This window comes from Syngnathus leptorhynchus, chromosome 13, assembly GCF_054491065.1.
Source record: "Syngnathus leptorhynchus isolate UIUO chromosome 13, UIUO_Slep, whole genome shotgun sequence".
NCBI classification, from domain to species: Eukaryota; Metazoa; Chordata; class Actinopteri; order Syngnathiformes; family Syngnathidae; genus Syngnathus; species Syngnathus leptorhynchus.
The window spans coordinates 9,512,104-9,527,384 of record NC_141207.1 but is presented as its reverse complement, the minus strand read 5'-3'; the positions used below and the strand labels follow the sequence as shown (position 1 = coordinate 9,527,384).

The 15,281-nt window shown below is 41.2% G+C and overlaps 4 protein-coding genes across 5 annotated transcripts; 2 read left to right on the top strand and 2 right to left on the bottom strand.

Moving 5' to 3' along the window:
- The first annotated feature begins 309 nt into the window (after nt 1–309).
- On the top strand, nt 310–3,433 carry pex11g (peroxisomal biogenesis factor 11 gamma). The gene is made up of 5 exons (XM_085928988.1): nt 310–536; nt 1,131–1,328; nt 1,399–1,577; nt 1,818–1,880; nt 1,966–3,433. The coding sequence occupies exons 1-5, from the start codon at nt 474–476 to the stop codon at nt 2,162–2,164; spliced, it is 702 nt and encodes a 233-aa protein (XP_085785114.1). The 5' UTR covers nt 310–473; the 3' UTR covers nt 2,165–3,433.
- LOC147047602 (uncharacterized) lies at nt 1,757–4,902 on the bottom strand. Its single transcript, XM_085928965.1, has 2 exons — nt 4,774–4,902; nt 1,757–4,166 (listed from the first exon to the last, which is right to left on the bottom strand). Exon 2 carries the CDS (start codon nt 4,147–4,149, stop codon nt 3,058–3,060), a length of 1,092 nt encoding a protein of 363 aa, XP_085785091.1. The 5' UTR covers nt 4,150–4,166; nt 4,774–4,902; the 3' UTR covers nt 1,757–3,057.
- A 1,010-nt stretch (nt 4,903–5,912) lies between these two features.
- On the bottom strand, nt 5,913–8,498 carry LOC147047601 (uncharacterized). Its single transcript, XM_085928947.1, has 3 exons — nt 8,258–8,498; nt 7,326–7,866; nt 5,913–7,241 (listed from the first exon to the last, which is right to left on the bottom strand). Exons 2-3 carry the CDS (start codon nt 7,846–7,848, stop codon nt 6,184–6,186), a joined length of 1,581 nt encoding a protein of 526 aa, XP_085785073.1. The 5' UTR covers nt 7,849–7,866; nt 8,258–8,498; the 3' UTR covers nt 5,913–6,183.
- Nucleotides 8,499–9,690: 1,192 nt separating this feature from the next.
- On the top strand, nt 9,691–15,033 carry LOC147047600 (amyloid-beta A4 precursor protein-binding family A member 3). Of its 2 annotated transcripts, none has more exons than XM_085928939.1 (11): nt 9,691–9,837; nt 10,359–11,161; nt 11,479–11,509; nt 11,773–11,918; nt 12,010–12,096; nt 12,171–12,347; nt 12,450–12,629; nt 13,037–13,249; nt 13,317–13,436; nt 13,704–13,844; nt 14,011–15,033. In XM_085928939.1, exons 2-11 carry the CDS (start codon nt 10,442–10,444, stop codon nt 14,080–14,082), a joined length of 1,887 nt encoding a protein of 628 aa, XP_085785065.1. In that variant the 5' UTR covers nt 9,691–9,837; nt 10,359–10,441; the 3' UTR covers nt 14,083–15,033. The 2 variants fall into 2 exon arrangements, with proteins under 2 accessions (XP_085785065.1, XP_085785064.1); XM_085928938.1 differs by having other exon boundaries at nt 10,296–11,161.
- Nucleotides 15,034–15,281: the final 248 nt, after the last annotated feature.

Here is a 15,281-nt window from a genome sequence, read left to right as displayed (position 1 = left end):
TTTAAGTTATTTTTTTTCTCTGATATCATTCTTGCATTAGAATTTAGGAAAATAGTCAAATAAAGTGTACTGAAAACAGCCGCTCACTTTTTGTTGATGATGATCCAAATATGGTCTAAATTGACGTCTTAAATAGAAGGCATACTAAATAATCATCATAATAATAACATAACCGTTTTAAAACATTAAAACGTATAAAAATCTAATAATAATGCATGTAAAATGTAGTTTCAATATTCTCAACCTGTCATTCTAAAGTATAATCTATTTGGACGCTAGAGGGCAGTACTGCCTTCCGCGTTAGCTTAAACATGAAAGTAGCTCGGTAATCGATGAGTTGAGTCTGGAAGGTGTTGCGGTCGAAGTCCAGCAAATGCAAAGAAAAACGGGTTTAATAGAAAAGTCAAGGATGTTTCACATAAAAGCATTTTACACTTTGTTTATTTTTTGACAGTAGTGTTTACTTGTCAGACATGCAGCAGTCTGTCGACTGCCTTGTTCGGCTTCTGGAATCCTACAGAGGAAGAGACAAACTCGTGAGTATTACGACACTGCTGTTGACACTTGTGATCAAAATCTCCAAAATGTTCAATTCCACCTCACACATAAACTCCCCTTCGATTCATATCAAGTCAAAAAACAAAAAAATGTAAGTTGGACTGAAACTCCAATGACTACTATTTTAACTGTGTGATGATTGATCAGGAGCATATGGTAATAATAATTACAGCAACATGAATATTCTTAATATGTTTATTATAATAGCTGCTAAGGGCTCTCTTCCAATAAAATATGGTCCATAATTCCTGAACAGAAAGCCTACATGAAATTAAAATGAAGTCATTTCAAGCGTGTTTTTACTCACTCAAGGGGTTTAATATACTCATTTATGTTTATCAAGCCCTCAATAAAAATCTCTGACTCACTCACATGTGGAAGTTACAACACTGAAATGGCATTAAAATTAATTCCCTCAACATCTAGTAATATTCCATGCACTAATGGTGTGTCTGGGCCTAATCCACTGTGTAAATATGTATTTAAGAAAATCTAATAAGTAAATAACATGAAGAAGATGAACATGCATGCTGTCACGCAAGTTTCTGACACAATGTCTTCTCTGCTCACAGATCAGGACACTCTGCTATGGCTCGCAGCTGGTCGGTGGCCTCCTTTCACCCAAGGTTGAGGTCGATGCTTCGTCCCACAACCTTGGGAAAAGTCTCCTGCTCTTTTCTGCTCAGCTCAGCCACTGCAGGACGGTGCTGAGGCTGTTTGATGATCTGTCCATGCTGGCTTATTCCTACCGTTATGGATTTGGAGCCAAGGTGTCCTTTTCTTCTTCTAATGGTGATAGATGTTCCACATGTCCCAACACATGTCGCATGTTGTCTGAAGGAGAAAGATGGAATGGTGCGCTGGATCTCAGTGCTCACAAATGTGGCCGACCAACTCTACTACCCGTGCGAACACGTGGCCTGGGCCGCTGATGCTCACCTCGTCGAGGTGAAGTCGGAAAGATGGTGGCACATCAGCACGGCGCTGTGGGGAATCTCGCTGCTGTTGGCCATACTTAGGTGAAGTCATTCTCAGGTCCTCCGTCCTACAAGACTTTTATCGTGACGCCACACATACAAATTTTTGGTCATCACTAGTAAACAAATTCTTCTATCGAGACCAATCATGTTTTTACTGTAGACTGAAGTTTTTTTTTTAATCAAAAGCTGAATATCACAGTTTTTTTTATGAACTCAATATAAATTTTTTATTCTTTTTTTTCAATATGATTTGTTACATCCAAATTGTGTGTTCCTCAGGTCACTCAGAGTTCGGATGCTGCTCAAGAAGGAGCTTAGGAGATGCGCCAAAGGTGGAAGCAGGTGGTTTATCTACAGCTTTCTTTTCATAATTTTCCTTGCTCATTTGTTTCATCTCAAAAAAATAAAAAAAATCCACCTTCCACAGCTACGTTGAGATCCATCGGCAGATGCAGGTGGAGCTGCTTTCCATCCTTGGATCTATGACAGACCTGAGTAACGCCATCCACTGGATGCCTCACGGTTTCCTGTGGGCAGGACGATTCCCTCCTTGGCTCGTGGGACTGATGGGTACTATCTCTTCTCTTGTGGCTTTGATCAAGATGAACGCAGGAGACTGCGATTAAACGTGATGGACGCTTCGGTCAGCACTGCAGCAAATCATTTGGAATCTTCAGTTTAGAGAATGGAGGCTAAATGAAGACAGCAAAACGAGAGCTGGAAAAAGCACCCCAAAAAAATTTAAATTCAGATATTTAATTCTCTGATTTGCAATGCTTCTTCCTCTCGAGAAAAAAAAAATATCGCTTTAATTCAGGAATTATGATCAAAATATTGTGGTCTCACAAGGTCCACCTCCAGAAAATGTGTCACATCTGAAGAAGTGACAAGTTAATAGTTGCTCACACATGTGCCATTTGTTTACACACTGAAACAAAGAGGAGAAGACAACCAGTAGTAATTGCTTGAGGAGAACTAACAGAGAGCATTTCAGTCCCATTCTCCATCACTCTCTGTTTTGTCTCCTCTTTTCATTCGGTTTAGGATGCCCTAGTTACAGATACTAAAGGCAATACAAATGCTGTTCAGCTAACATTGCAATAAATGAATTGTTGTTCTAACGGACAGGGGTCGTGACCCCTGACATGTCTAGCTCCTCCTCCGAGTGCAGTTATCCTGTGGAAAAATACAACCAGACTTTCTATTGCTACGTTTCTTTTCTCGCCAAACTATCGAACACAACACACAGTAATATTGAGTAAATCATATTATGTAAACATTTTTGCTATAATACTCGTCTCATAAAGAAAGACAGGCAAGGTCAACGATAATCTATGAGAAGAAGGGTTACCAAGCTATGGTTGTGGCTGGGGGGGTTGAAGGAATTCTCTGGATTCTTCTGCTTGTAATTTATGAGGGCCTCTGCCAGAGGTGACCCAGTGCTCCACTATACAGTTCCAAGAGTTGTCCACAGTCCATCTGTTGAATCCATGGATGGATGATCAAGAGATGATTCAAATCATGAGTTGCAGCCCAACTTGGAGCGAGAACTGCTTCTCTCGCCCGCACATTTGTGCTTGTCAGCTTCACTTTTACGCGAGAATCTTTGGTAACACACAGCACAGCTGTAAGGTTTCACACCAGTGTGCGTGTTCATATGTGCCATCAAATGTGTTTTTTGAACAAATTTTAAATAACATTCTGAGCAAGCAAAAGGTCTTTCTCCAGTGTGTGTCTTCATGTGACCTACTAACGTGCTCTTCTGTGTGAAACTTGCAAAACAAACTGAGCAAGTAAAGGGTTTTTCTCCAGTGTGTGTCCGTGTATGTGTATCCAAAGCATATTTCATAGAAAATCTACGACTGCAGACTGAGCAAGAAAATGGCTTCTCTCTAGTGTGTGTCCTCATGTGTCTTTCAAGGTTGCTCTTGCTTGAAGTTCTCTTTCCACAAACTGAGCAGGAAAAAGGTTTTTCTCCAGTGTGCACCTTCATGTGATTTGTAAGTCCATGCTTATGAGTGAAACTTGCACCACACTCTGAACAAGAAAATTCTTTTTGCGGACGGTGCATTCTCGCATGGATTAAGACTGCACGCCGAGTTGAGTAAGTTTTACCACATATTAAGCAGGTCGATATTTGTTCCCCTTTTGGTGTAATTTGTGTTGTCACGTGTGTCGGATAATGTTTTCTCAAAAGACTCTTGAGTGGCCAACTTTGACCACAAATGTGACACACATTTTTTAACTGTGTGTTGAAATTGTAACCTTTACTGGGTCTTTTGCTCCTCAAAGGTTTTTGGGCTTCATCCCTTTTTTCATCCTCTGAAGAGTCAGACACCACGATATATGGAATAGAACCCAAGTGTCTCTGGTTTCCATCTGCAATTGTAGTCGAGCTGCTGCTTACAGGCTCCACCTTGATCATTTGTTCTCTTTCACTGTGATGAAGCTTAAGTTCCTGTTCACAATTCCAAGAGATGGAAGAGCATTGTGGGACATCAGCCTGATCCAGTCCTTGAAACTGCACGGGCTCTACTTTAATGTGTGAGGGCTCTAGCAAGTCCTGCTGCCTGAAGGTACACGGCTTCTGTTCAAGAGGAACCTCTTTCATTCTGGCAAACAGCTGATCTACGGAATACAAAGAACAAAAAGAAATAATTTGCAGGTCACAGGCCACCTTCTTGTCTTGATTATAAAATGTCACCTTAATATTTTTTTCATTTTCAATGTGAAACAATAACAAGGGGCAATGATATGAGCTCCAATTCAATTCATAAATACAGTTCCTATAGGCCTCCAACACTTTTTTTCCCCATAAGAGATATTGCACAAAAAATCTCAACCTTACAAACCTTAAAAACTATTTTTAAAAAGTGAAGACAATTTGTAATTCTAGTCATGACAAAGTCGATACAAGATTTCTCTTTGCGGGCCACATAATATGATGCCCCGGGCCGTATCTCACCCCCGCGCCTTGGGTTTGACACATTTGATTTCCAAGCTCAAGTGACGCTTTGTTTGGCACTTTCTGAAGTCTTAAAAATGTTGCAACTTATTAGCAAAACAAGAAGCAATTTGCCCCGTTCGTTAAAGTCTTGCTGGAGGATCAAAAGAAAAACGATTTTATTTTTTTGTTCCCACTTACTTTGTAAATGATCACCTCGGGCAATGACCATGAAATATGTATTGGAATTTTGTCTTTATATATATTTTTTTCTTTCATTCTTTTGCTTACCGCCTGCAGATTCAAACGCGACGCTGTCGACCGCTGCTGGCTTGCTGGCCTCAGGAGGGAAATGTGGAGGAAGCTGCGCGCGCGCGTCCTTCGAACTTTTATGATGGAGCGTCAATGCCACTTGAGTGAAGCCACCAGCGACCGTGTTACGTTGCCAATTTCCAAGTTTGTATGTAATTGGGTTTTGCAGAAGTGTCGTAACGCCTTCGTTATAGGTGCGTTCTACGGCAGTGGATTGGGCTATTGCGCACGCGCACTGGTTGGTCTTTTGAAGCGGCGTGCATGCCATTTGTCTCCCAAATAAACGGAGTTTGATAACCACACGAGTCGGATCATCTTACAGCTATAACTTGTATCAAATAATTTCTCCGCGGCTTTATCACATTATTTTCGGTCTCTACGGCGTAAATTCCACCGAAAGCTGGAAAAAGCGCTCTGCATGCACAGTTCATCAATAAGAACTTGATTTTATTCTTTCTCTCTTTTTTGGGGGGTATACCTCTGACGGCTACTTCAACATTTGTCTGCATCCTATTTTCAGAAATTATATCGGGAGAAATTAGCTGTATACGTTGTAAACGTAACATTTGGTCGGTAACGGTGGCAATGTAAGATGGCCGCTCTTTGACTTCAGCCACAAGGGGCCACAGTTGCATGTTTAGAGAGAGAGAGCATACGCGTAGCAAAGCCTAAATCCTTTATTTAGGCCGTTATTTCCCAAATGTTTATAGATATAGGAGCCACGATGCGTGTTACGACCACTATATGGCACTGTTGTCATCCAGACGGGCCAAAGATTGCGGCCAGGTAGACAGTGACGACATCAAGGTGCGATCAGGTATCACATTGAATTGTCAACATGTCATCCTCATCGCTTCGCTAATGGAGTGGTAAGTGTGAGAAACCCATTTTATTTCAACTAAAATTTTACTTACTGCGATTTACTCTAAATTATGACTGTTTCAATGCACCAATTTAAGAAATCCGTGTTAGATCATGACAAAGTTGATAAAGTCTTCAAAGACAATTGAGGGTTTCACGCAAAAGAATAATTTGGAAAGAAAAAATATTTTTAACTAAAAAAAATAGCACAGAACAATATTGTGAGACCCAATATATGTGACTAAAAATCAATTTTAATATTCATTCTGTTGGATAATTTTGACAATTTCAAGAGCACGCTAATCATGTTCTGCAGTATAAGACGTATTGACACTTTTAGTACAAAAACATCCAACACTTCAAGATAATACAAAAACATTAAGCAGTTCATGGTAACGGCAGGCAGTGGTAATAATACTCAAACCTATTTTCCACAGTCCCTCTGTTGACCTCAGTTGGATGCATTAATGTATGTATGGATAATCAACAGATGATTCAAATCATAAGTTGCAGCCCTACTTCAAAACTTTATGTAGAACTGCTTCTCTCGCCCGCACATTTGTGCTTGTCAGCTTCACTTTTACGAAAGAAACTTTGGTAACACACAGCACAGCTGTAAGGTTTCACAGCAGCGTGTGTGTTCATATGTGCCATCAAATGTGTTTTTTGAACAAATTTTAAATCACATTTTGAGCAAGCAAAAGGTCTTTCCCCCGTGTGTGTTCTCATGTGCCTTACTAAATTGTACTCCATCGTGAAACTTGCAAAGCAAACTGAGCAAGTAAAGGGTCTTTCTCCTGTGTGTGTCCGTGTGTGCGCAATCAAAGCATATTTCATAGAAAATCCACGACTGCAGACTGAACAAGAAAATGGCTTCTCTCCAGTGTGTGTCATCATGTGGTGTTCAAGGTTGCCCTTGCTTGAAGTTCTTTTTCCACAAACTGAGCAGGAAAAAGGTTTTTCTCTAGTGTGCACCTTCATGTGATTTGTAAGTCCATGCTTATAAGTGAAACTTGCACCACACTCTGAACAAGAAAAATCTTTTTCCGGACAATGTATTCTCGCATGCATTACGGTTATATACCGAGTTGAGTAACTTTTACCACATATTGTGCAGGAATATATTTTCTCCCCATTTAGTGTAATTTGTGTTGTCACGTGTGTTGCATAATGTTTTATAAATTGACCCCGGGGCAACCTTTGACGGCAAATGCGACACATTCGTCCTTTAGAAGTGTTACCTTTACCGTGTCTTTTGCTCTTCAAAGGTTTTTGGGGGTCATCACTGTCTTCATCCTCTGAAGAGTCAGACACCACGATGGGGCTTTGGTTTCCACCAGATATTGTGGTCGAGCTGCTGCTTACAGGCTCCACCTTAATATTTTTTTCTCTTTCACTGTGAGGAAGCTTAAGTTCCTGTTCACAATTCCTAGAGGTGGAAGAGCATTGTGGGACATCAGCCTGATCCAGTCTTTGAAACTGCACTGGCTGTACTTGAATGTGTGAGGGCTCTGGCAAGTTCTGCTGCCCGAAGTTCCACGCCTTTTGCACAAAAGGAGCCTCGTTCATCCTCGCAAACGGCTGATCTACGGAATACAAAGAACAAAAAGAAGTCAAATCATTTGCATGTCATAGGCCACCTTCTCATCTACATTACAAAATGTCGTCACCTTGTATCGTCTGCTGATATGGTGACATCCATCTGCTTCTGTTCTGGTAAAAGGTGCTCAACTCCTTCTCCCGACTTTGTTGGTAGTGATGGTGCCAAGACTGATATTGTGCGGGATTTTGCTGGTTAACGGTGTTGCCTTCCTTCTCCTGACTTTGTTGGTAGTGATGGTGCCAAGACTGATATTGTGCGGGATTTTGCTGGTTAACGGTGTTGCCTTCCTTCTTCCGACTTTGTTGGTAGTGATGGTGCCAATACTGATATTGTGCGTGATTTTGCTGGTTAACGGTGTTGCCTTCCTTCTCCTGACTTTGTTGGTAGTGACGGTGCCAAGACTGATATTCAGCATTGTTCTCCGGTCTTTGATTCCAATCACCTCCTTGATTGAAGCAGAGTTGTGTGTATGCATCACCTCCTTGATTGAACCAGAGTGGCATGTATGCATAACCTCCTTGGTTGAACCAGAGTGGCGTGTATGCATGCATGTGGTCGCGGTGATGAGGGTTCTCTGCATTTGATTGCATGACGGTGGAGGTCTATGTCTTTTTGTGGACAGAACAAAAAACCGATCATTAGAACAGCGTTGAGAGAGAGAGAGAGAGAGAGAGAGAGAGAGAGAGAGAGAGAGAGAGAGAGAGAGAGAGAGAGAGAGAGAGAGAGAGAGAGAGAGAGAGAGAGAGAGAGAGAGAGAGAGAGAGAATTACAGTTTGCATTTTATAGTATGAAAATAAGCACAGATAATCTATTTTTTTTAATAGTAAACAACAACAACAAGAGGCCATAATATGAAGCCTGGCTGAGCTCCAATAAAATACATAAATGCATTTCCTGTAGGCTTCCTGCACTTTTTCCCATAGGGGATATTGCACAAAAAAAACAACAAAGAGAAAAACTCAACCTGACAAAATAAAATATATGCACACTTTTACTTACCGCCAGCCCGAGACCAACAACCACCACAACATCTACAGCATTCTACAGACAACGTGGAGTCTTATCTTATATAGGGCGGGGAGACAAGGGGTGGGATCCGCGTGCGTTTTCCTTTATGTCATGCAAATTAAATGATCGTAAATGTTTCTATGGACTCTGATCTTCCCTGAGACAATTAGCACCTTCAAGCAGCCAACGGAGTTTGGAGTCTGGGGACATGCAAATCATGGTCTTCTCTCTTTGCAAGGCGCCAGAAGGTCTATGTGTCAATTGGTTTATTTATCAGATAGTTAACTTTAGGTTAAGTTGCAAACCTTTGTTTTATATTTACTTCTGCGCTTATTAATGAATATTTGAATTTCACTAAAGGTGAACTACACTACAACAAATCAATATACAGTAATCCCTCCTACTTCGCGGCTTCAACTATCGCGGCTTCGCTATATCGCGGGTTTTCAAAAATGCGGAAATGAATTATTTTATCGCAGAAATTTCATCATTTCACGAGGTTTCGCGGCCACTTGAGTTTCTTCATTTTCCTTTAATAATGATAGCTTACGTTTAAAAGTGAAATGAATAAATTAAAGAGTCAGTACAGTATACTTTATCGTCACATGTGACTTCAGGGCGTTCTCGCTGTTGTATATTTTGGACTAACTCATGTTCCGTAGTGGGAAAACCCCGGATGTGGGAGGGGGAGCTTCGGGGACGTTCAGTGTCGCGATGTACGGCCAGTGAACTGACTGTGATGAAAGGAATAAAGCAGTACCCATCACGTCGTTGTCCGAACCATGCTTGCTACATCAGAACCTGGAAAATAGTAAAGATATAACACTCTCCACCGGCGGTGGCCTTCATCTGGACATAGCAATACACTGTTAGTCTCGTCGCTAAGGCATGAATGCGGAGCGCACAGTCCATTGATATGAAAGTCCCCTAGCAGCGAGCTGGTTGATGTCAGCGATAAAAATAGAATATCTTCCAAGAATAGCTCAAAAAAATCTAGTTTCTATTTCGCGGAAATTCCCATTTCGCGGTTGGGTCTGGAACGTAACCCCCGCGAAGTAGGAGGGATCACTGTATTCATATTCATTGGGATGGATGGCCCAAAATTTATTTCGATCGATGTGTGTTTTTTCGATTGAGCAGGACTGGTGCTACGCATGTGACGTCAGCTGTTGAGCTCGTGATGCATTCAAAAACTACCGTTGTATAAAGTTTATGCCGCCCCTTCTTGGATATTATGGAAAATGTTGACATTATTACTGCCTGTTTTGTGTGATTTTATATCAGATAAAATTCCCTGTCCAATAAATATGAATTTTAATTCGTCAAAAATATACAACACACATTTAGCTTGCGAATATTCCTGGTGGATTTCTGTGTACTTCAAACAACTATTAAACCTGAATGCAACTTAATTTGATCAAAACAACGTCAGCAAGTAAATAATGAAGCCCAAGTGAAGCTTCGGAAATGGAAACATGAAGAAGAAACGTTTGCGTTTATAGTCCTTCGAATTCTTTGAAGGATTTCATGGTTTTGTTGTTGTTGGAATGACGAATAAAATCCAACTCTGGGTAAGATTGCAATACTTGTTCATATAGGTCGTGTTCTCTCCGTGTGAGCACAAAGAAAGTCAGAGAGTCCAAATATCCATCAGATGAGATCTTCTCACATTACCACGAGTGCATTTCGTTCAAATATTTGTTTCCTTGAGTTGATTGTCGTGGCCCAACTTTTTAGAGTTACCCGCTAGCTCTCGGCTTCGTCAATGCTTAAGTTAGTGAGCTCGCGGTTCAGTTCAAGTTCATTTTTTCTTCTATTTTTAATTCGCCAACTTTAACGCCAGTCATCGTTTTATACGAAAGGAGTTTGGTTCATTCTTCTATAATTTGCATGTTGCATTGTACTTTGTCCTGCTTATCTTAATGGCCAAAGGGCCCATCTAGTTGAGGTGTGCATTCCAGTGTCATTAGGCATTTATCTTATGTTCAACTTTATGAATAACAATGTGCCATGTTTTGGCTTCCAACAGGCTCAGTTTAAAAAATGGAACCCGACCACAGCTCTCTTGATGTGTCATCTTCTGCACCCTCAGAAAACCAGAGCTTGACCACTAATGGAAGCGGCTCTGGCGTTGATGAGCTCGATTCCCAGGTTGGGGAATTGGAATCACTCGATATGATAGAGCCTCCTCCGTTAGACTGGAAGTCTGACTCCTCCGCCGAAGCTGGCTCCACAGAAGAACTGGACGACGCCGGCTTCCTCTCGCCTTCTGGCGATCTAGAAAAGGCTAGTTCGGATGACCTCCATTCGAACGGCACGGCGGCTTCGCTCGATGTGAACCAGCAGGAGCTTGAGACAAACAACACAGAGTTGAAAAAGGAGAATGAAGGGGGAGTGGAAGATGATGCAAATGTGGAGGATGGGGAAGCGAACCAAATACAAGGCGATGAAGACCACACCCGTATCCAAACGTTGCTCTGTCAACTTCAGAGGATGGGTGACGAAGCTCCCCCCAGGACACCACCTTGCCTCAACGAACGTCCACATTTGGGGCCTTGCGATCTTGAGGAATCTTCTTCACTATCTACATCACTAGAGGACAGCACTGAAACTACTGGTTTGTTATTTTCTGAAAGCCACCAGAGAGATGTGTTGGGACTGCTGCAGTGCACAGACGTCGGCACGACGCCCCATGGCAGCTGCCACCCCCAAACACGGGAAATGGATGCCGTTGTGTCCGTCTCCTACAGCCAGGAAGATGCCCAGAGTTTCTGGGGGCTGCAGCGGGAAGAAGAACCTGTCAATTCACTGCCTGACGGAGACTTTCCTGAGCCGGTGTGGGTGAAATTGAGGGAAGAGGCTCGAGGGGAGGAAGGTTCTGCAGAGAGGGAACAGGTCGGTCAACTGTTAAGTTGATTTTGAATTCATAGTAATAACAGAAAATCGAATGGTGTGTTTGTTAGCTTTATTTATGCAAAGAACACATTTTCCATTCAATATTATATATCATGATCAAATAATGGGATGATTGGCGAAACCTCAAAAATGTTATTATAAAATTATGTAAGTTTGAATCACAACCTAATGCCTCTTTTGTAGTGTTGTTACTAACTTTGTTTGCGTAACATATTTATCAGAATTGATTGAACCCATAAGCTAAATATTAGCAACCTCAAGTATTGATTGCAATCGGATTGTTTTGTTCTTCACAGAATGCTGATGAGCGTCCTTCATACAAAGACGGTAAGTCTATCTCTATTAATTTGGTCATGGAGAAGCTGTTCAATGCATATTTGATGTCTTTTCCTTCAAGTGCTAAATTAATGAACAGGTCATTCTAGAAGCTGTATAATGTGTCCTCCTGGGCTCTTAGTAAATGGACTTTATCTACAGTGGCACGTTTATATCAAACGCATATTAGAACATGTTGCAGTTGAAACGATGAACCAATATTGGACCTCTCTATCAATTGTATCAAAAATTATCTAAAGTGACTTACCTTCCAGTGCCTGGTCCATGTGATCCTGAAGACCTCTTGGATGGAGTCATATTTGGTGCCAAGTACCTGGGTTCTACTCAGCTCAAGTCTGAGAAGAACCCATCTACCAATGCCCGGATGGCACAGGCTCAGGAGGCGGTGGATCGTATTAAGGTAAAGTCCTTCGTCTGCTCACCATGGACAATAAATGTAACATTTCAACACATTAGCTATCTTCTTACTAATTTCTTCTCATTTATTTCAGGCTCCAGAAGATGAAACCCAACCAATGACAGAGGTGGATCTATTCATCTCCACTCAGAGGATCAAAGTTCTTTCTGCTGATACGCAGGTGGTATTTAAAAAAATCCAAACATGCCAATAGCGCAGAAAAAAGTACCTTACATGTGTCCTGTGTCCACCTAGGAGGCCATGATGGATCACTCTTTGCAGATGATTTCCTACATCGCAGATATTGGCGATATTGTGGTCCTAATGGCACGCAGGAAGCGAAAAGGGCAGGAAAGTTCCCCGTCTTCATCCTCGTCGTCCTCCAAACCTCAGAAGTGCTTAATGATCTGCCACGTGTTCTCCTCTGTGGATGTGAGTTTGAAAATTGGTTGTCGCTAAAGTTACTTCTTCCAAAGTTTGTTTATCCTGCAAAAATGACCCAACCTGGAATGAAGCCTTTGCATCTCCATCCAGGCCCAGGTCATAGCTCAGGCTATCGGCCAGGCATTTGGAGTGGCCTACCAGCAGTTCCTTCATACCAGTGGCATCAAGGCCAGCGATCTGAAGCCTGGCGAGTACAGTGACTACTTGGAAAATCAAGAACTCTACAATGGAGACCTGGCGCACTTTTCTGATTCCCAGAACATCAGAGAGGTATGTACACAATGTCAAGTTAAGTTGATTTATATAGCCCTAAATTATGCGAGTCGAGTTTGTTCAAATTTAAAAAATGTTCGTCATCAACCCTGGCTGGGTTGCTGTAACTGGAGTCCAATGTGTGCAGCACTACTCGAAATCTCCAAATTTCCATGGGAGGATTTTCCGACGACGATGGGGGCTTAAATTACTTTCTTGATTGTTTTCGGGTCAGTGGTGCCGCTAGTAGCCTGATCCACAACAGCTAGCCGGCTACCCGACTCCTCCGTCAGGCGGGATTGAGTTACACGACGGCTCCAAACTCATAAAATATATCCGTGTTTCCCTGTAACCTAAGGCTTAGTTTTGATTGACGCTATCAAAAAAGGGATTTAATTCAAAAATTCTCCCAATTTGTGGCTCAGGTTGTTATCACCAAGGCACCAGGGGAAATATTAGGGTTGGCAGTGGTGGAATCAGGCTGGGGCTCCATTGTGCCCACGGTGATGGTGGCCAATCTTCTTCACGGAGGTCCCGCCGAGCGCTGTGGCGAACTCAGTATTGGTGATCGGATCATGTCTGTCAATGGTACCAGCATGGTGGGCCTGCCCATCACCACATGCCAAAATATTATTCAGGTAAGGAAGAAATAATAAACTGCCATCAATGAAAAAGGGATTGAAAAAATGCAACTAATAATTTCAGGACTTGAAAAGCCAGAAGTATGTTAAGATCAGCATCGTTCACTGCCCTCCTGTCACCATGGCGATTATCAGGAGACCCGATCCTAAGTTTCAGCTGGGTTTCAGTGTGGAGGATGGAATCGTAAGTCGAGTTTATGTTTTATTATTCGGTCTGCTCGGTTGAGATCAAAATGCTCATTGACAAAAATCTGAACTAGATATTGAAAGAAAAAAAAAATCTGCTGTTATTGTTGGAGAGGCCTAAATGAACGCAATCAGTACAATTGGCAAATATGAACAAATAGCTTTACTTGAGTGTGTATTTGAATTAATATTTTAATTGTAGTCGATTTTGACACTTTTTTTTGCTATCCAATCTTTGTTTTTAATTTATTTATTTATTCCTCAGATCTGTAGTCTTATGCGAGGTGGTATAGCGGAAAGAGGAGGCATCCGAGTTGGACACCGCATCATTGAAATTAACGGACAGAGCGTTGTTGCCACACCACATGACAAAATCATTCAGATCCTGACTAACGCAATAGGAGAGGTAATAAAGATGCACTGACATTTGCTTTCTGATGTGTTGTTTCGGTGACAAAATGATTTCAGGCCAAAAGCAAACATTTTTGCACATCAAACTTCAAACGCTCACAGTTGCATTCTTTGTATTGCAGAGTCATGTTTTTTTTTTCCCCCCCTTTCTTTCTCCATAGATTCACTTGAAGACCATGCCAGCCTCAACATATCGGCTTTTAACTGGACAAGAGCAGCCAGTGTTTCTTTGACAAAAAGAGCTGATCAGTGTTATAAGATCCACAAACATTTGCAAAACTGGCACCTTTGCAATTACAGCATAGCCACAACTAAGTACTGTCTGTTTTATACCGTCAAAAACACTGAGTTGGATTTATTACGCTTAGTTTACATGTAGCTATACGTAGGTGCAGTGTTTTACACTTCATGGCTTTACATCATAATGAACATTAATAAGCACATCTAATGACCCTTTTGGTCTTCCAGTTTGTGTTTTCTGTGTGCCTGACCTGAAAGTGCTCAGAGAAAGTTGTACTGGCAGTTCTCACATTCTGGTTTCATTCACATAATGTGCTTTCAGACTTCTCAATGGCCAGATATGCATATTGATAACTGCCGCTTAACAGAGACTTCTATATTTTTTAATCAAATTGCTCTTTTGTATTTTCATGACATACACCGCATGTAGGATATTGGCATGTGGTGTTCTTTTGTATGCATAAAGAATGTGACGTAACCGGTATTTGTATGACACATAATGGCCGCAACATGAGGATCACCAAAATCGTAATAAACATAATTGTGTTGAATTTTGATCGAAGAGAGATTAATGTCGCATTGGGTTTGCTGAGAGCTTTACTGGGGCTACGCGGATCAATGTGGGTCATCAACAAGCTCGGTGTTGGCATTTTGGAGGAAATGACATCAGCCAGCAGATTTGAAATATGGTGAACTGTTGTCTCTTAAAACTTTTATTTGATAAACAAAGGCACGCACACAACTTTACTCCTCATACATTTTTTCATCTTGCAACAATTGAAACAATAAGATTTAGTAGTTTCCTTGGGGGGTCTCTTGGTGACCTTCAGGCTGCCTTCATAGTGATAAATGTGACATTGTAATATTTGATGTGAATAAACGAAACAAAAAAGTATCTAAGCAAAGTTTGATGTTTTTACAGTGTGGGTTTGTTCATGATATCTTGTTATTCCGGTTGATAAAGCTGCTGTTTACATGTATCTTTTGTATTTAATCTGATTTTGTAACCTCGATGGTATGTTTTGTGAATTTGTTGCTTGCTATTTCAGTATTTAAATTTTCAGCATGCTCTGAGTACTTTTTTGGAATTAAGTTGGAAGAAAAATAGTTAAAAAAAAAACCTCAAATATTCCAAACACGTCAACAATTAGTTAGTCACTAATAACGTATTAGTAATACTGATGAACGATAT

What these genes read in the sequence shown, in the direction of transcription:
- pex11g (XM_085928988.1), top strand. Translation starts at nt 474, where the DNA reads ATGCAGCAGTCTGTCGACTGCCTTGTTCGGCTTCTGGAATCCTACAGA. An exon ending in GTTATGGATTTGGAGCCAAG is followed by an intron (nt 1,329 to 1,398) that starts GTGTCCTTTTCT and finishes TGTTGTCTGAAG; the next exon opens with GAGAAAGATGGAATGGTGCG. An exon ending in CTGCTGTTGGCCATACTTAG is followed by an intron (nt 1,578 to 1,817) that starts GTGAAGTCATTC and finishes TGTGTTCCTCAG; the next exon opens with GTCACTCAGAGTTCGGATGC.
- LOC147047602 (XM_085928965.1), bottom strand. Translation starts at nt 4,149, where the DNA reads ATGAAAGAGGTTCCTCTTGAACAGAAGCCGTGTACCTTCAGGCAGCAG.
- LOC147047601 (XM_085928947.1), bottom strand. Translation starts at nt 7,848, where the DNA reads ATGCAATCAAATGCAGAGAACCCTCATCACCGCGACCACATGCATGCA. An exon ending in ATATCAGCAGACGATACAAG is followed by an intron (nt 7,242 to 7,325) that starts GTGACGACATTT and finishes TGTATTCCGTAG; the next exon opens with ATCAGCCGTTTGCGAGGATG.
- LOC147047600 (XM_085928938.1), top strand. Translation starts at nt 10,310, where the DNA reads ATGGAACCCGACCACAGCTCTCTTGATGTGTCATCTTCTGCACCCTCA. An exon ending in GTTCTGCAGAGAGGGAACAG is followed by an intron (nt 11,162 to 11,478) that starts GTCGGTCAACTG and finishes TGTTCTTCACAG; the next exon opens with AATGCTGATGAGCGTCCTTC. An exon ending in TGACTAACGCAATAGGAGAG is followed by an intron (nt 13,845 to 14,010) that starts GTAATAAAGATG and finishes CTTTCTCCATAG; the next exon opens with ATTCACTTGAAGACCATGCC.